Source organism: Pelophylax lessonae (assembly GCF_965119305.1).
Source record: "Pelophylax lessonae genome assembly, chromosome: 2".
Taxonomy (NCBI): domain Eukaryota; kingdom Metazoa; phylum Chordata; class Amphibia; order Anura; family Ranidae; genus Pelophylax; species Pelophylax lessonae.
In genome coordinates, this window is record NC_138769.1 from 124,251,597 (window position 1) to 124,271,885 (window position 20,289).

Below are 20,289 nucleotides of genomic sequence, written 5' to 3' on the forward strand. Positions count from 1 at the left end.
CAATTCTTGCTGAATAAGCCAAAATACGAGCTGTGGATGGCCCTGAAAGCACCCCCTGGCTCAAGAAAAGTTGAATTTAAAAATTGATAAGACTGGGTGGCGCTGACAAATAAATGCAGTCACTGTTTGGCAGGGCTGTTGTATTCAGGCAGCCGTGGGGGTCACCACTGGGAATCCATTGATATTTTCTCTTTCAGTATGTTGGCTGAAAAAGGGTGATATTTTTTTTCTCCATAAATAAGTTTTCACAAGTAAAGCAACATTGCTAGGTTGCAAAACAGGCCAAAGCATGTACAGCATATGAATATTATGTAGTAGTCAATCCATCTAGCATAAGGAATTTTAGGCAGTGTATCAAATTTTCCTCAACCCCTTACCACCAGCTGCATAAAGCCTACTGTTTACAGAGCTCAATAACTCAATCTTAATTTTACATATAGCTCATTAAGCGCAATTACTCATCCTCCTCCCACCCTATTTTCCTTGTTTAAAGACACAGTTGCACAAAACTAGACAACCCCTAATGTGCTCTCTGTCTAGATAACTTGTACCGCATATTATTATATTGTCACATATATTTTTATTCCTAAAACAAACACTGCAAACATGCACATACAGTAAAGAATGGATTTAAAACCTTTTAAAAACTTAAGGCTGGCATACATGGCTCACTTTCTCTTTTTATATTCTGCCTTTCCATCAAGCAGAGACATCTTTACAATTGCATTATCATTCTGACTGTAATTTACGTTAGATTGGTTACTGTAGACTAGTTTACTAGACAATGATGTTTTGACTCTCGTACATTAGGTATTGGCTTTTTCTTTAGTTTTTTAAAGTAGGGGATAAAATTACCCATGCTATGTGGCCTAGTTATTTATTTTTTTCTTTCTGCTCTATAAAACTCTTGTTTTCCCTGTGTTCTTGTGCGCAGTGTGATGCAGCGTCTGAATTGTGTTTATGTGCATGGATGTAACTGCAGGCTGTGGATGACTGAACAGGTGTCTAACTGCTTAAGCTGCAGCAGATGAGAAGATATGTCTATAAACACACATCTCCTTTACTTGTAAGCAAGGGCCTTAAAAAAGATAAGAGTTAGAGCAATAATAAAGATAATGAGGGTTCATGTAGTTCACCCAGAAATTGTTTGTTATAGTGGGCTATAGCATCCCTTGCTTCCTGTATCTCTTCTACCATTAACCTTTTGGGTGTTTTAACCCATCCAAGTACATTCTCCAAAATTTATATTACATTTTAAGGCTTATACAGAGAGAGCTCAACCCCACTGTAATGGCTACAGTAGATGAGCTGACCAGGGAAAACAAGTGCAAAGCTTTCACCCCATGTTTCCCCATGAGAGGCTTAATATGAACCAAACAATAGGATGTCGGTGCTGTAGTCATTTGATGGCACAGATGCACATTGAAAACAGTAAAATGTAAATAATGTGCCGTATCTCTCAAAAGTGAGTACACCCTTCACATTTTTTTAAATATTTTATTATATATTTTCATGTAACAACACTGAAGAAATTGTACTTTGCTACAATGTAAAGTAGTGAGTGTACAGCTTGTATAACAGTGTAAATTTGCTGTCCCCTCAAAATAACCCAACACACAGCCATTAATGTCTAAACTGCTGGCAACAAAACTGAGTACACCCCTAAGTGAATATGTCTAAATTGGGCCCAACTAGCCCTCCCCCCTGCCCACCCTGATGTCATGTGACTCATTACAAGGCCTCAGGTGTGAATGGGGAGCAGGTGTGTTAAATTTGGTGTTCTCACTCTCTCATACTGGTCACTGGAAGTTCAACATGGCACCTCATGGCAAAGAACTCGCTGAGGATCTGAAAAAAATAATTTTTGCTCTACATAAAGATGGCCCAGGCTAAAAGAAGATTGCCAAGACCCTGAAACCGAGCTGCAGCACAGTGGCCAAGACCATACAGCGGTTTAACAGAACAGGTTCCACTCAGAACAGGCCCTGCCATTGTCGACCAAAGAAGTCGAGTGCACATGCTCAACATCATATCCAGAGGTTGTCTTTGGGAAATAGACGAATGAGTGCTGCCAGCATTGCTGCAGAGGTTGAAGGGGTGAGAGGTCAGCCTGTAAGTGCTCAGTCCATACACTGCATCAAATTGGTCTGCATTGCTGTCATCCCAGAAGGAAGCCTCTTCTAAAGATGATGCACAATAAAGCCCCCAAACAGTTTGCTGACGACAAGCAGACTAAGGACATAGATTACTGGACCCATGTCCTGTGGTCTTCCACAGTCTACTACGGGCAAGGAACCTCGTCGTAGATGTGGGCCTTCCTTCTTGGCTCGTAAGAAGTTTTTTCATCTCTTGGGGTTGACTGACAAGGGCTCGAAGCCTTTCCGGGCCTCCTTTGGAGCATCCAAACGAACCTTGCCTGGCAAGCCGAGAGCCCTGGTGCAAGACAAGTGGGTCCAAGAAGTCATTTGGTCTGGCTACAAGATCGAGTTTCGCTCTTGTCCCGGTTCCCACTCCGGAACGTTTTTAGGGGTTTTACTCAATCAAACCTGTTCCCAGGAAGGAAGGCAAAGTGCATCCAATCCTGGACCTCAAGGTGCTAAATTGCTTTATGCGGGTGCAGAAGTTCAAAATGGGAGTCCATTCGAATGGTGGTGGCATCCCTGCGTCAGGGGGGATTTCCTTGCCTCTATCGACATCAAGGATGCCTACATTTACATTCCAATATGCGCCAGTCACCAGCGGTTTCTCCGCTTTGCTGTGGGAGGGGAGCATTATCAGTTTGTGGCGTTACCCTTTGGTCTTGCCGCTGCTCCTGGGGTCTTCACAAATGTGTTTGCTCTGGTTCTTGCCTTGTTACCCCAATGGGGATCATGGTACTGGGCTACTTGGACTATCCTTCTGTGAGCGGAATCTCCTTCTGCTCTGGTGAAAAACCTGGAGATCACAATACGAACTGTGGGAGTTCGGCTGGATTTTGAATTTTCAGAAGTCTGCTCCGGTTCTATCCACAAAGCTGGACTATCTGGGTCTGACTCTGGACTCGGCCTTAGCCAGAGTTCTCCTTCCTCTGGACAAACTACAGAAATTTCAGGCTGCAATTCCTCTCCTGCTGTCCAGCAGATGGTCATCCCTCTGGACTTGCATGCGGGTGCTGGGCCTGATGGTGTCTACCTTCGAGGCTGTTCTGTTTGCACAGTTCCATGTGAGGTCCCTGCAAAAGGAGATTCTGACCAAATGGCACAAGTCTGCAGTCTCTGGACAATCAGATCTGTGGTCAGAGAACGAAGGGGTCCCTGATATGGTGGCTTCGTTCTCCAGCGCTTCGGCCGGGCAAATCCTTCCTCCCATTGTATTGGACAGTGGTCACCACTGATGCCAGCCTGTCTGGCTGGGAACGCCTTCTTGGCAAGCATTCTGCTCAGGGGATCTGGATGCTGGAAGAGTCCAGACTACCAATCAATGTCTTGGAACTCTGAGCCATCAGACTGTGTCTGGACCATTGGACAGATCGTCTTCAGCATTGTCCAGTGCGCATTCATTTAGACAATGCCACGGGCATGGCCTATTTCAATCACCAGGGGGGCACAAGAAGTGTCCTGGTGGCTCTGGAGGTAGCCGGCATTCTAAGGTGGGCAGAATGGTTCGTTCAAGCCCTCCCCACCGTACACTTCCTTGGGTGGAAAATTGGCAGGTGGATTACCTCAGTCGGCAGGTGTTGGACCAAGGGGAGTGTTCCCTTCATCTGGAGGTGTTTCATCAAGTGTTTCTCTGGCAGGGCACCCCCGAGGTGGATCTGTTGGCGTCTCGGCTCAACAGAAAGGTGCAGAGGTTTGTGGCTCGGTCAAGGGATCCTCTGGCGGACGCCACAGACACGCTGGTGACCCCACGGGGTCAGTATCGTCTGATCTACGCCTTCTCTCCTCTCAAGCTTCTGCCAATACTTCTCCGCAGGATTGACGAAGGGATTCTGGTCATCTGAGTGGCTCCAGACTGGCCTCGCTGGGCTTGGTACATCGATCTGGTGCAGCTGGTCACCAGCAATTCTTGGAAGCATCCTCGCAGGAGGATCTTCTGTCCCAAGGACCAATCTTCCACCCTGCTTTACAGTCGCTGGCTTTGACAGCTTAGCTTTTGAAAGCCAGGTGCTGATGGCTAGGGCTTTATCTGAGTTAGTGGTTCCTACCCTGTTGAAAGCTAGGAAATCTACTTCTAGGAAGATCTACCATTGTACGTAGAAGATGTACATTGCATGATTTGAGTCTCTTGGGAATCATCCTTGCTCCTACTCGGTGGCTTGGATCTTGACCTTCCTTCAACGGGGGGTTGAACAGAAATTGGCCTTGAGTACCATCAAGGGCAAGGTGTCTGCTTTTAGCAGTCTTCTTCCAATGACCTTTGGCCACACACTGTGTAGCTTTGTTCAGGGTGTCCGACATTGGTTCCTCCAGTGCGGGTTTCGTTGCCACCATGGGATATCAATCTGGTGCTTTCGGTTCTCCAGAAGCCTCCCCTTGAGAATCTTCGGGAGATCCCCCTGCTTACGCTGTCCCAGAAGGTAGCCTTTTTTATCACCTCTGCGCACAGGTTGTCAGAACTGGCGGCGTTATCCTGTCGTTCACCTTACCTGGTGATTCACAGGAATAAGGTGGTTCTTCGCCCCTGTCCGTCGTTCCTTCCAAAGGTTGTCTCAGTTTTTCATTTGAATGAAGACATTGTGTTGCCTTCCCTGTGTCCCAGGCCTAAACATCCGAATGAAATTGCCTTACATACCTTGGATGTGGGCTGGGCAATTCGGGTGTGCTTGGCAGCAACGGAGTCTTTCAGGAAGTCAAGACTCTCTATTTGTGCTCACGGATGGACCTTTTAAAGGGTTATCCGCTACCTCTGCGACCATTTCCAGATGTATCAGACAGATGGTGATTCAGACCTATTCCATCAGGGCTCATGTTCCTCCTTCCCCTGTCACTCTATTAGGGCGCTTAGTGCCTCCTGGGCTTTGCGTCATCAGGCATCCATGACGCAGGTTTGCAAGGTGGCCATCTGGTCATCAGTGCACACTTTCACAAAGTTATAAAGTGGATGTGTTGGCATCTGCGGATGCTTCGTTTGGCCGCAAGATTTTGCAGGCTGCTGTTTAGGAGGACCTGATCCTCTTTGAGGGTGTATTGTTTTTTCAGGTGGGCTCCAGTTGGTTTGGCTGAGCTCCTGTTAACGTGGTTGGCTATAGTTTAGCCTTGGGAATTTGTTTTGCTATTTCCACCCCTCATGTTTTACACTGCTTTGGGACGTCCCAATGGTTCAGAATATCAGGAGCTGTGACTGTCGATGAACGGAAGAGAAAATGGGATTTTTGACTTTACTGTAAAATCCATTTCTCTGATGTTCTTTGATGGACATAGCACCAACCCCTCTGGAGTTGTAATTCTTCCTACACTGCTTGTAACTAAATGGAGTGCCTATAGCAAAGTGAGGGAGTATACATCCTGGGACTGCCCATGGGCATAGCCAGACTTTTTTTTTTTCTTGCCTAGTGTCCTACTCCTGTAGAGGGCAGTATAACCGAATGGTTAAGAATATCAGGAGCTGTGTCCGTCAATGAACATCAGAGAAATGGATTTTACGGTAAGTAAAAAAATCCAATTGTAATTTCCTCATTTAGGAACTGTGAATGTTTTTTTGTGTAGGTGGAAGACACACACACACACACACACACACGGCTCTGTTACAGGCAGAAGATGTGACTGAGAGATCTGAAAACCAATCTTCTTTGTTACCGGTAATTGGGAAGATCTGACAGGCACAGGGCTGTAGTGTCTATGTGTAAAGGACCTATATACCCTCCTATTAAAGGCTGTAATTTTACCTTGTAGCCACCCAGATTGAATTTTCAACAGAGGCAAGAAAGCAGACTAAAACGTTTTACTACAAAATAATGTGTTTTTGCTATCTCAAGCATTAAGTATTGATTCTTTTCCTTAAGTGTCTTTTAAAATAGCGCCTAGAATTACCCCTGCTGACTCTGCGGCCTTGTTATTATTTTTTTTTCTCCAGTCCCCCTTCTCTGCTGCCATCTCATCAGGAAAATCAGGCTGGCAATTAGAGCCAAAGCTGCCTGGAGGACTGGAGAAATGAGATTGTGGATAAGTGGGGAAGGAGGGGGTTGTTACTCTGATTAATGGGAGTTTGTTAGCAGGTCTCATTCCTTGTGCTTGGGCTCCCTTGCACATGAAAAATAAGCTTGTAACAATTGTTTGACAGGAGGAGACGGTAGAAATGTATCTTGGGTAATGAACTTGGTTTTAATCTCAGGTAAGGACCCTTGCAAGAACTGACGAGGCCAGAGGTCTGTTGTGGTTGCTGGAGGAAGAAGCCTTGCAGCCTGGTGGAAATGAGGATACTTTATTGGATCGTCTATTTACATACTATGGACCACAGGAAGGCGAGCAACCTGGTAATAAGACTGTGCCTTAATTTTTTTAAATTTACTTTACTGTAAAGACTAGCAGTGGAAAATGTAATTGGTGGTCATTTTTCCCACACAGGTTTTAATATGTATGTGATCAATTTTTTGCGAACATATCTATCAGTGTGTGGCTTTTAATAAAAAAAAAAAATATATAACTTTTGTGGTAGCCTTGTTGCGTATTGCACACTGTGCTTAGTTCTGCACAGTAATTGTGCTTTAGTGTTGCTCACATTGGTGAGCGTGCATACGAAACGCTGTGTGCCCTGTAAGAGGTTGATTTGCTAAAGGCAGATATAGGCTGTTCACTTTGCAAGGGATTTTCCATTTTGCTCAGTGAATGAGGTGAGGATCTGCTGGTTTCCATCATCCACTCATGTGCATTCATTGTTTTTATTCATTTTATTTTTTTTGTTTTGTTTTTTTTTTTTTTTTTTTATCTCTTTGATGATGGTTGAGTTTTCTTTGCAAAAGTGTGTTTTCACCACATTCACTAAGCTAAGGTAGCATTCCATTGCAAAATTAAATTTCCCTTGTAAAGTAAATAGCCTATTTTGCCTTTTGTTGAATTAAAGGAGAAGTACAGCCAAAGCTCAATTGGCTGTACTTCTCCTGTGGATTGCAGGAGTGCAGTCTGTTCTGCACTCCTATGACCTGAAGCCCGCTGTCAGCTGACGTCACAGAGCCAGTCCAGGCTAGGGCAGAGCAGACAGAACCAAGCAATCGGCAGTCATTGATCGCTCAGTTCTCAGTCTTAGAGCCGGCGGGGGACAGGTGCAGTATTGGACCGATGCTGCATCCACCTAGGTAAGTATGATTCTGAAAACAAACAAAAACCCCACACTTCTCTTTTTAAACCTACATGTTAACACTCATTATCCAGAGAAGACCTACTCACTGTGCTAACCTGCTACATAGTTAACCACTTCGAGGAGGTTCTGTATACAAGTTTAAAAGAGAAGTGTAGGGTTTACAAAAGTACATACTCGTGTCGATGGCTGCAGTATCGATCTGATGCTGCAGCTGTCCTCCACGGGTTTCTATGCCAAGAACTGAGCGATCAACAACTGCTGATCACTCAGTTCTCTGTCTTCATTGAGCAGAGAGCTCTCTGCTCTGCCCCTCCAGTGCTCACTGGAGCTCTGGGCTGTGGTGGGGGCGGAAGCAACTAGATCGCTGAGAGGCTGAGCCAGCTACGGGTCAGGCATTTGGGTTAATCCATACTTTGTCTGGATCCCTGTAGAGCCTGGACCAGCTCTGTGACGTCAGCTGACAGAGTCTGGGACACAGAAGTGCAGAACTAAGTGCACTCCTGTGATCCCCAGGAGAAGTATGACTGACTAAAAAAAGCTTTGGTCATATTTTGCCTTTTAGGATATATAACAATTTTATATAAAAAAAATGTTAGCGGTATTTCTAAATAAAAATTTCTGTTCGTATGGAATATTGTTGCAATGGTTATGCACATTTTACATATATACATATACATATATATATATTTTTTACACTTTACATATATAGTGCCGATACTAAGCATTTGCATTAGTACTTGTACTAATGCTCCGATACTAAAACTGACACCTTCAGACTTGATTCACATATGTGCGAGCTGGTTTGCAGTGCGATTTCAAAGTCTGTTCCGATGCAAATTCATTCAGTGGTTCAGGTGAGAGTCCAATGCAAATTGTAGTGTAAAACTGGGTTGTGTCTTGAGTATTTTACCTAAAATGAACAAATGTACAATTATTGTAGAAAAGATAAGTTATTACTTGGTTTTACATAGTGCTTTGAATTTTAATTAAACCCCAAAACTTTAATTTGGCAATGAATATTGAGAACAGCTCTTATTCAGATTTAAATGCACTGTTTTTATTGGTTTTTCAATTCGAGGATATAGATTTGTTGATCATTAAACAAAATATGTCAATTAGCTGATGATCACCAAAGGCTTAAGTGTTATTCCTGTTTGTAGATGTTTAAGTGGTTGGGATGTAACCCTTTAGGCTCCGTTCACATCTAGGCCTTTTGGGGCGTTTTTGGGGAGTTTTTCTGCTCTAGGATCAGCTCTCAAAATGCCCAACAAGACAAATCCTATTCATTTCAATGGCCCCTGTTCACATCTGAGCGTTTTGACGCTGTTTACAAAACGCCCAACGCTCAAAAAAGTACATGAGCTTCTTTTTGGGCAGATTACAGGCGTTTTCCATTGGTATCTATTTAATCAAAAAACGCCTGCACAAAAATCGCGGTAAAAATCGCGGAAAAATCGCGCTAAAAATCGCGGTAAATAAACGCGCAAAAACGCTACGCTCAGGTGTGAATGTAGCCTTAGAGCTCTTGGTTTTCTAAGAAAAGGGAAAAGTATTTTAATGCTGGTTTCCATTCCGTTACTGATCAGAAATATTTTCAGCTTTTTGTAGAATAGAATGACATTGTCTTGTACACCTAGCTGTATGCACACAACTCTTGGAAGAGCACAAGCCAGAAAAGGGCATTTGTACTAATTTGTCTTCACCTAACTCTTTAGTCTTGCCACAGATTTTGAAGATGGTTACAAATGCATGAAAAACTTTACAAAATCAGAGCTGCACAAATTGCAATTAGATTTTAATTGACAGCTTGGATCTGCTGCACTGACAAGTTTACCTTAAGGCCCCTTTCACACAGGCGGACCGTTCAGATCCACCTGTCAGTTTTTTGGTGGATCTGAACGGTCACCCCATGCATCTCTATGGGGCACCGGATGTCAGCGGCGACATGTCCGCTGACTTCCGATCCGTCAAATCTGGATGGATGGAAACCCTATTTTCCATCCGTCCCGCGGATCAGATGAGAACGGACAGAAGGTCCGTTCCTTTCCAATTCCCTCATAGAGATGCATGGGGACCTGACAGCTGTGTCAGAGACACAGCTGTCATCCTTCTGCTCAGCAGGGGATCGGGGGAACGATCCCCCGCTGAGAAAAATGGAGTCCACCTGGCGGACTCCGTGTGTGAAAGAGCCTTTAAGAGTATGCCAGAGCACAAAAAAAAAACACATATGCAGCACATCTCTGCAATACATGTATATTTTCCCAAGTTTTTTTCCTTTAAAGAACTTGCAACTACAGAAAAATACCTGTTGATCTACCATAAATGCAATCTTAAAATTATTCTAAAGATTAATTTGTTAATTTAAAAAAGATGTTATATTTACTTACGCTATCCAAAGGCATTGCGCAGGTGCTGAGGGGGCACTAGTACAGATGTGCTCCCGAAACTGGGCAATGTGCTCCCATAGACCCACTTAGCCACGCCCCCTGATCCTCCCCTCACAGGGTTTGATTGACAGCAGTAGGAGCCTATGGCTCCCACTACTGCCTGAGTCTCCTGTGAGACCAGCTAGAGGCGCCACCATATTCCCGATAGGACAGCGCTGGATTAGTGAGAGGTGCCAGGTACATGTTTAGAAGCAGAGGGTGCTAGGGTAGGGGGCATTTTTTTACCCTCATGTAAGGAATGCATTAAGGTAAAAAACAGCTTGGATTTAGAACTACTTAATTAACTACTTGTTGTGGATGGCCAAACGCAGCATTTTTGTGGACTGAATGAGAGCAGCCTTGCCCAGTCCTTTCTTGCTAAGCTAGTTGTACTGACCTACCCTCTTATCTCCACAATAAAAAGGCTAATCATTCTGTAGCACCAAGATGAGGTCTGTGATGGACAACCCCTCTCCCTGAGATACCCAGGAAGCATGCACAGGGCACAGGACAGCTCTGATTTATATATTTTTTTTCTTACATGATTAATGGGTTTCTTTTTTGCACTTATCAAACGGATATAACAAAACTTGTTCAATAGTATGTTTACACACTAAAAGTCAGTGAATATGAGACGTTTAATGTAAGCTTTTACATTTAGCTTAAAATAAAAACCCTTAAAGTATAACTATAGGCAAAACATTTTTTTTTCATTTTGGATAGTGTAAGGGAGGGTTATAACCCCTGTCAGATTTATTTTAGTCATCTGTGTCCCATTGCAGGGATTATAATTAAGTTCCTGTCCCATAGCCAGGCCAGAAGTGAGCGGAAATCCCTGCAAATTAAGATAATTCCTTGGGGACCCCCAGGTCACCATAACTAGTGTCCCCAATGGACCATTTCCCCTCTATTACTTTTCTGGAGACAACCCAAAATTCTGGGATTTTCTTTCTTTCAATGTTAATGGTAAATAGGACAAATGGAGAGGTTGAATCTCCTTAAGGCCCCTTTCACACTTGTTCGACTTGTCCTGTGATTTGGGACTGCAAAGTCGCATAACAAGTCATACCCCATGATTTACAGTGAGCACTGTTCATATCTGTGCAACTTCAAAGTAGTCTGTGCACTACTTTGCTTTGACTTTTATGCGATTTGAGGTCCATAGACCTCAAGATTACACAGGCATTGCTTCAAGTCCGGGCAAAGTCGCACAACTTAAAGGTCGCACAAGTGTGAAAGGGGGCATGACGGCAATAAAAACGGACAAACGTTCTAATCTCTCTCCACTCTATCCAAGACTAAAATGTTTTGCCTTTAGTTATACAATACTTTACAACAAGCCCTCGTTCATCTCTGTTTTATTAACCGCTTTACCACTAACCCCCTATTTTTGAATTTTTTTTGTTTACAAGTTTAAATCAGTATGTTTTTGCTAGAAAACTACTTAAAACCCCCAAACATTATATATATATATATATATGTTTTTAGCAAAGACTCTGGAGAATAAAATGGCGGTCATTGCAATATTTTTTGTCACGCGGTATTTGCGCAGCTGTCTTTCAAACGCCATTTTTTTTGGAAAAACTATGAAAAATCACATTTCACTGCATTTAAAAAAAAACTAAACGGTAAAGTTAGCCCATTTTTTTTGTATATTGTAAAAGATGATGTCACGCCGAGTAAATAGATACCCAACATGTTATGTTTTAAAATTGCCCACACCCGCGGAATGGCAACAAATAAAAATCTCCATAGGCGATGCTTTAACATTTTTTAGCGGTTACCAGTTTAGAGTTAGAGTGTAGCTCTTTTTTTTAATTATTGCTCACGCTCTGGCGATCGCGGCGCTACCTCACATGTGTGGTTTGAATAGCGATTTAATTTGCGGCGCAACTTCCACGTTTTCTTTTGTGCGCGAGCTAACGGCGACAGGGGCGGCTAAATATTTTTTCTATTCATTTTACTTTATTTTTTTTAATTTTAACACAGGTTTTAAAAAAAAAAAATCTGATCACTTTAATTGCTGTCACAAGCAATGTAAACATCCCTTGTGACAGCAATATGCAGTGACAGGTACTCTTTATGGAGGGATCGATGGTCTAAAAGACACCAAACCCCTCCACTACACTTCCATGTATTCAAAACGCCGAAAACGGCATTTTTGAATACTGTCACTTTTTGAATCTGCCGCCTTTAGCAGCAGAGTAACCCGGACGTCATGGAAGCCGCCTCTGGGTTACGTCATCGAAGACCCGATCGAAGCCGCTTCCGGCTTTGATCGGGACTCCATCCAGCCGGCAGACGGGCAATGCTGCGGAAGGTGGCGGGAGGGGGAACATCCCCTCCCGCTTGCTGGGGTAACGATCTAGCGGCTCCTGAGCCGCATCAGTCGTTACCGCCGGAAAGCCGACCGCCAGCTCTAAAAAACGCTACTGGATGATGCCTCTAGCTAGAGGCATCACCCCGGTACAACCATGCAAAGTCAGCCCACGTAGGTCTTTGTGGCTAGACGTAAAGTGCTTAAGCATTGTGAAGCTATTTAATTCTCAAAACTCAAAGCACAGTCTTTATTCACACAAACTTGATTGTTTGCATTTACATGCATTTCTAGGACAATTCGAAATGCGAATAAATGGGAAATGTATGTAATGATTTTAAATAGTAGAATTCACACTTTGCATTTACTTGCGTTTAGGTGCATTCTGTTTAGTTGCATTTATAAAAAAACTGAATTTTGAATATCCGTAGGCAGATTAGAATGTGTTTAAACTTTTAAGTATATTTAAATGCAGAGGAAATAGATCTTAGTAGTATAAAGTTCAATACTTGCCAGATCAATTTTGCTTAAAGTGGAACTTTAGTCAGAAAATGAAGTCCTGCTAGATAACTTCAAGGTTGCCCCTTTTGCAGGTATAGCTATGTAAAACATTTAAAAATAAGTGCCTATAGTGTTTAAAATCCAGTAATACATTGTCTCACCCTGCTCTGTCCGAATTTGTAGAGGCCCATCTGCTGACAGCCTTAAAGTAGAATTAAACCCTCTTATCCTTTATAGCCAAGGAAGCTGCTGCTGTTTGATCTGCAACTGTCATGGTGCTGCACATGTCATCAGTTATGATACCAGCCATTTGATGGTTTGACACTTTGGCTGAGGACTCAAGCAAATATGACAGTTAGCAATCCCAGTATTCCAAGAATGTAACTGTTTTTTTTTTTAAACTGTTAAATCAATGGGTTTAGTTCTGCTTTATTTTTTACTGCTGTTCTGGGCTCCAGCAAAGTGGCAGCCAGCATGAAGAAACAAGAGCAATGCTGGGGGGTATTTTTTAAGGACACACTAATTTTGGTAGCATAATTATTAATGTGGAATGTATGTTCCTTGCTAAAAGCATATTATTTTTAAAAGTTGTTATGAGTAAAGTTCCTCTGTAAATGAAACAAATGCAGGAGGTTTGTGTGACTTGGAGCCCATTCACATTAGCGCGACTTGTCAGGCGACTTGTCAGCCTGACAAGTCGCGCTCGGTCGCGGTCCATTGATTAGCACAGGACCCGTTCTAATAGGAGCGACACAAGTCGCTCCGACTTAGAAAAAGGGTCCTGTACTACTTTGGGGCGACCTGGAGGCAACTTGCATAGACTTCCATTATGTGAAGTCTCTGCAAGTCGCGCCAAAGTAGCGGTGCACAGCGGTGCACGCGACTTCACAGGTCTCCCCCCAAAGTCGTGTCGCGCTAGTCTGAATGGGCTCTTAAAGTGGAAATCTCCATACTTACCTGTCCAACGGTCCTGCGCTGGCATCTTCTTCTGAGTGCTGTTCTTCGGGCCTCTTCATTGGCCAGCTGGGGATGGCGTTACTCATGTGCATGTGCAGGATGCCGTGTTTCGGGCACTCGGAGACCAGCCCAGCACTTTAAGCGCAGCTCAGTTTACAGTGCTCGAGGAGACAGCTGGCAGCTGTCCTTCTAATGCTCTAGAAGCCAAATAATTATCCGTGTGCCTGGAGGTGATCAAATTGTGATCTTACACATGATCCAAAAATCGGACAACAGATTGTCCGTTTTTTGTTTTTTTTTGCATGCGAGTTGCATATCAAAAATGGAGAGGTTACTAAAGTTATGAAAATTCTCGTGCAACTGAATAAAAAATCGTAAGTGATACCATCTGATATTGTACGAGAAAATTTTTCGTGCTTGTCTGATCGGATGAACTGTCGTGAACGGCTCTCGAAAGCTCTGTACTAACGATCCGATTATCATGCAATCGCTTCGAAAGCAGTATTTTTCATCTCATTTTCAGGTTGTGTGTACGGGCCATTAGGCTGGCATGTCAAATTTCGATAAGAAAAAGTGGGCCAATTTGAGAGAACTATACTAGGTCTTTTGAGGACTGCACCTACTTAATTCTGGGAAAAGATTATGGAACTTTGGAACTGAACAATATGATAATATTTACAGTGGGTACGGAAAGTATTCAGACCCCCTTAAATATTTCACTTTTTGTTTATATTGCAGCCATTTGCTAAAATCATTTAAGTTCATTCTTCTTCCTCATGAATGTACACATAGCACCCCATACTGACAGAAAAACACAGAATTGTTCACATTGTTGCAGATTTATTAAAAAAGAAAAACTGAAATATCACATGGTCCTAAGTATTCAGACCCTTTGCTCAGTATTTAGTAGAAGCCCCCTTTTGATCTAATACAGCCAGGAGTCTTTTTGGGAAAGATGCAACAAGTCTTTTACACCTGGATTTGGGGATCCTCTGCCATTCCTCCTTGCAGATCCTCTCCAGTTCTGTCAGGTTGGATGGTAAACGTTGGTGGACAGCCATTTTTAAGTCTCTCCAGAGATGCTCAATTGGGTTTAAGTCAGGGCTCTGACTGGGCCATTCAAGAACAGTCACGGAGTTGTTGTGAAGCCACTCCTTCGTTATTTTAGCTGTGTGCTTAGGGTCATTGTCTTGTTGGAAGGTAAACCTTCGGCCCAGTCTGAGGTCCAGAGCACTCTGGAGAAGGTTTTTGTCCAGGATATCCCTGTACTTGGCCGCATTCATCTTTCCCTCGATTGCAACCAGTCGTCCTGTCCCTGCAGCTGAAAAACACCCCCACAGCATGATGCTGCCACCACCATGCTTCACTGTTGGGACTGTATTGGACAGGTGATGAGCAGTGCCTGGTTTTCTCCACACATACCGTTTAGAATTAAGGCCAAAAAGTTCTATTTTGGTCTCATCAGACCAGAGAATCTTATTTCTCACCATCTTGGAGTCCTTCAGGTGTTTTTTTAGCAAACTCCATGCAGGCTTTCATGTGTCTTACACTGAGGAGAGGCTTCCGTCGGGCCACTCTGCCATAAAGCCCCGACTGGTGGAGGGCTGCAGTGATGGTTGACTTTCTACAACTTTCTCCCATCTCCTGACTGCATCTCTGGAGCTCAGCCACAGTGATCTTTGGGTTCTTCTTTACCTCTCTCACCAAGGCTCTTCTCCCCCAATAGCTCAGTTTGGCCGGACGGCCAGCTCTAGGAAGGGTTCTGGTCATCCCAAACATCTTCCATTTGAGGATTATGGAGGCCACTGTGCTCTTAGGAACCTTAAGTGCAGCAGAAATCTTTTTGTAACCTTGGCCAGATCTGTGCCTTGCCACGATTCTGTCTCTGAGCTCTTCAGGCAGTTCCTTTGACCTCATGATTCTCATTTGCTTTGACATGCATTGTGATCTGGAAGGTCTTATATAGACAGGTGTGTGGCTTTCCTAATCAAGTCCAATCAGTATAATCAAACACAGCTGGACTCAAATGAAGGTGTAGAACCATCTCAAGGATGATCAGAAGAAATGGAAAGCACCTGAGTTAAATATATGAGTGTCACAGCAAAGGGTCTGAATACTTAGGACCATGTGATATTTCAGTTTTTCTTTTTTAATAAATCTGCAACAATGTCAACAATTCTGTGTTTTTCTGTCAGTATGGGGTGCTATGTGTACATTCATGAGGAAGAAGAATGAACTTAAATGATTTTAGCAAATGGCTGCAATATAACAAAGAGTGAAAAATTTAAGGGGGTCTGAATACTTTCCATACCCACTGTATTACCAGACAAAGTATTTAGCAGAAAATTTTTTCGTTATGAAGTGTATGATATTAGGTTTATTATCCTTAAACCTATAGGGGCCACAGTGGGGAAGCGAGAGGCTTCTGCATGCCACCATTCTGGCCAACAGATCTTGGGAATGTTTGAAAACGATCTCTGAGTTGAGTTGTGTTGAGCTGTGCCTCTATCTACATCCTTCATAGGCTAAACAGGAACACTCATGCGTCCCAAGCTTTTTCGTTGTTATTGGAAACCGTGTCAGAAGACTTGTTTGCCTCTACATCTGTTCTGTCTTTAGCCAGCTTTCCAGTCAGTAATTATAGTAGTAGTAATAGCAGCAAACCATGCAACTAAATATTAGGACAAATAACTTTATCAGACCAGAAAGACCAACTTACACGATATGTACCATGTTATTTTAAGTGCCCGTTCAGAACAGGTTCCCTTTAAGTTAGTCCGCTGACAGATTAAAGCAGAGTATAAGCCCTTGCTGCATTTTTTTATTGCTTGCAAAAGGGAAGGAAGATTTTTTATTTATTTTTTGTCAAATTGCACATTGTGACAACCGGTCCTTAATTTCTATGCTTTATCATTTTATTTGGATTTAGTCCTAATGTATCATCACATGATCTACCTGGAGGAATATTCTGGCTGTCACTGATGAATGATCTGCTGTTCTTTTGGCTGGATATCATCCCCCTGGACAATGGCAGCAGCTGGAGTCTCTGGTGCATGGAGTCACGTTTATGCTGCAGTGTAAAGCATGGCATTTTCACAAAGTTTGAAACCATTAAGTGCCTTGAGCTAGGAGTCTGGGGGCCTCATTTATCAGTGTTAGAAGGCAGAACTGTATTTTGCCTTTAGCCACCAACCAGATTCTCTTCTTCATTTTTCACAAAAAGAAAAAAAAAAAAAAAGACCATAAACAAACTATAGTAGTTTTTACATAATCTTTTTTGTTTTATTATAGTCAGGGCAAAAAAAAAATAAATAAAGAAAACACAAACTACAATTTTTTTTGGTATACAAATAGTTTTCATTCTCTTTTTGGGCCAGCAGGTGGAGCATTAGGCTTCTATTTGCATTTTAATTTTTTCATTGCAGTTTTCGAAAAAAAAAAAAAGTAGCTAAAATTACATACACAACTTAATGATTCCTCCCTTCTTGAATGTCTCTGTCCTCCTTTTTGAATGGCTCTGTCCTAAGTTTTGTTTAGACAAAGTGAGACAAAAGGCAGACTGACATGCTGCTTAATTCACTAACCTTTAGTGCTCTGGTAATCATTTGTCATGTATTAAATGTTTATTTATAAAACAAAGACAGTATATAGAAAAAGGACAAAACATTTTGAAAAGCATATAAACTTTAAATGCATAAATAATCCAAAGCCATTGTAGTTTTCCTCTAAGCTAATAAAAATTGGATTTTTCCTACAACTTACCTGTAAAATCCTTTTCTTTGAGTACATCATGGGACACAGAGCAGCCATAATAAATACTATTTGGGTTATGCACCACCTAAAGGTGAATGGACACTGGAAGATCAATCAAACAGGAAGTCCCCCCCTATATAACACCTCCTACACAGGAAGTACCTCAGTTTTGTAGTAAAGCAATGAATACCCAAAAAAGAGGGGAGGGACCTATGTGTCCCGTGATGTACTCCAAGAATTTATTTTACACGTAAGCTGTAGGAAAAATCCAATTTTCTTTATCGTACATCACGGGACACAGAGCAGCCACAATAATTACTATGTGGGATGTCCTAAAGCATTGCCCTTGAGGGGAGGGAGACACAATCACAGAAACTGCCACCTCAGAAGGACTTATTCTGCCGCCCATAACATACTATGGCCAAGCAGTATACTCTGTGGCTTTGATATCCATCTGGTAAAATCCTGTGAATGTATGAACCAAAGACCATGTAGTGGCCTTAAACACCTGAGCCACTGACACCTGATGGCCCAAGATGCCCCCACACACCTGGTAGCGAGTGCTCTCACCAAAAAGAGGTGGGGACCTTGCCCTTTCAAGCCATAGGCTTGAATAATTAGCTGGTGGATCCAATTGGGAATAGTTAACTTTGATGCCTCCTGCCCTTCCTGGGCTCTGCTGGCAGCACAAACCAGGATTCCTGACCTGCGCTGACAATTCAAGTAAATCCTGACCGCCTGAGCTACTTCCAGTGTATGCAGTGATCCTACTCCTGCCAACTGAGGATTAGAAAAGAAAGGCAAGACACTGCCCTGATTCAAGTAAAAACTATAAACCACTCTAAGCAAAAAAGATGGATGAGGACGCAACATCACTTTATCATGATGTAAGATCAAGAACAGTTCCTTGCATGAGAGAGCTGTCCGCTCGAACACTCCACTTTCTGAAGTGATAGCAACCAAAGAAGCCACCTTCTGAGTCAAAGGAATAACTGTTTCTCAAATTGGTTCAAAAGGTGGCCTCTGCATGGACAGTCAGGAGCAAATTCAAATCCTAAGGACACAAGGGTGGCCTGACAGGCGGGAATGTCTGTGTTACACCCTGTATGAAATATGAATCAAGGAATGAGAATCAACAGCCTCTAGAAAAAAAATGGATAGGAATGAATCTGACCCTTAATGATACCTAAGGCCAATCTCCCTTCCCTTCTCGATTGGGAAAAGAAAAAAAAAACTCCCACTCACATATCTGCAGGTGCCACTTCCTGGCTTTACCCCAGGCATAAAATATTTCCAAGTCCTGTATTTGAAACTCCCTGAAGCTGGCTTCCAGGTGCTCAACAGAGCAGAGATAACTGGGCCCAAGACCATTAGATCCAGCTGGACTGGAAGTGTCCAAGGCTATGTCAGAGTACCAAGCTCTCCTGGGCTTATTCGGCTAGCACTATTATCAACACCTCCTGGATTTTCCACAATGGATGTGGTAGTAGTCGAAACAGAGGGAAGGCATTGATTAGGGAGAACTGGTCCCTAAGGTGTTACCAGTGCATCTACCCTTATTGCCACTGGGACTCTCGTCCTGGACACAACCTGTCCAAATTGTTGTAGAACTTGGAATCCAGTAGATCCACCTGCAGAGTTCCCCAACGACAGATTGCCAAAAAATGTCTCAGGAAGCAAGGACCGTGTGATCCCGGCATTCGCTGCTGATGACTGGGAAAACCCCCTTGTCATTTTTCTATACCTGGAATATGAACTGGTGACAGAGACAGCACCTGTTCTGCCCCAGACAGAATGTGGTTCACTTACAGAGTTGCACGACTCCTGGTTCTACCCTGGTGGTTGATTATATGCCACTGGAGAAGTATTGTCGGATTGAACCTACGACTGTTTCGTCCAATAATCCAGACCAAGGTGTACTCGCCAAAAGTTTAAAGGTATCGATGGGCGTATTTTCTCCTGTGGAAACCAAGTCCACAGTAGCCACCTTCAAACCAACTGGAGCGACTTGCTTCAGTGGTTATTATCTTCCAACCCCTGAAAGAAGAATTTCACCCTCTCCAGATTCCGAACCATCAACCACCAATTTTAGCTCTGCAACACACCAGGAACAGAGCCCTCTGCCAATCCAATGCTTGGATTCTCATGTTCCAGACAGAGGGAATAATTCTCTACAAAAGAACTTGGGAGTAGGACTGTCTGTAGTGAACATGCTTTAACCTAGATGCTATTTTCTCCTGTAGAAATGTATTGAAAGAAAACCTGATACGAACTGCTTCCTGAGCAAAGATTATTAGGGTATACTGAGATTGACACCCCCTGTGATTTCAGCAAGTCCAGTACCGGGGCTTGGAGCTTTGCGAACCCTTGGGAGCTGTGGCTAGCTCGAAAGGCCGAGCCACAGCTCCCGCAAAAAAGAAAACTTTTAATTGCAATTGCAGAAACCTTTGAACCTGGAAAAAAGCAGCACATTAAGATATGCGTTATTGAGGACTATGGACCCCGAAGTCTACCTCCTGCAGAGAGGTCATCACTGAACAGATCGCGCCTATCTGAAACCGATGGATGCCCAGCGGCTTGAGATCTTAAGATAGATCTCAATTCCCCATTTGGTTTTGTAACTGCTACTATTCAAGTGTTTTACAATAATGAGCCCATAGCTTCTGCTCTAGGAGACCATGCAAGGCAAAAGACTAACGACTCTGTGGCAGACCCAGGAGGTCCCAAGTGGTGTACTTAACTAGCGGGTTTCGAGCCGACTAAAGATGGAGCGACCCACCTCAGAGTCTGATCTTCTGCCTCAAGAAACTCTCAAACCACAGCTGCCTCCGATGCCTCCCTCACCCAGGAGGGGAAAGCTTACAGCACCTGGTATTCCCAGGCAGTCCCATCCAAGTACTAACTAAACTTGATCCTGCTTAGGCTCAGATCAACAATGATCAGGCATGTTCAAGGTGATGCGGCCGCAGTCCATCTGGCGAAAAATGAATGAGTCGGGAAACACTGCAATGCCAAACACCACAGTGGCTCAGATGTACCTGAAACCACTGGTCCATCGAG

At 43.2% G+C, this 20,289-nt stretch overlaps 1 protein-coding gene across 7 annotated transcripts in view; it reads left to right on the plus strand.

The window, feature by feature from the left end:
• Window positions 1-20,289, plus strand: part of MYO18A (myosin XVIIIA) — a 572,782-nt gene that overhangs the window by 311,327 nt on the left and 241,166 nt on the right. For all 7 annotated transcript variants that reach the window (XM_082245147.1, XM_082245143.1, XM_082245145.1 and 4 more), the window contains one exon: window positions 6,310-6,451. In XM_082245147.1, the coding sequence (XP_082101273.1) occupies window positions 6,310-6,451 (142 nt within the window). The remainder of the gene's footprint in view (window positions 1-6,309; window positions 6,452-20,289) is intronic.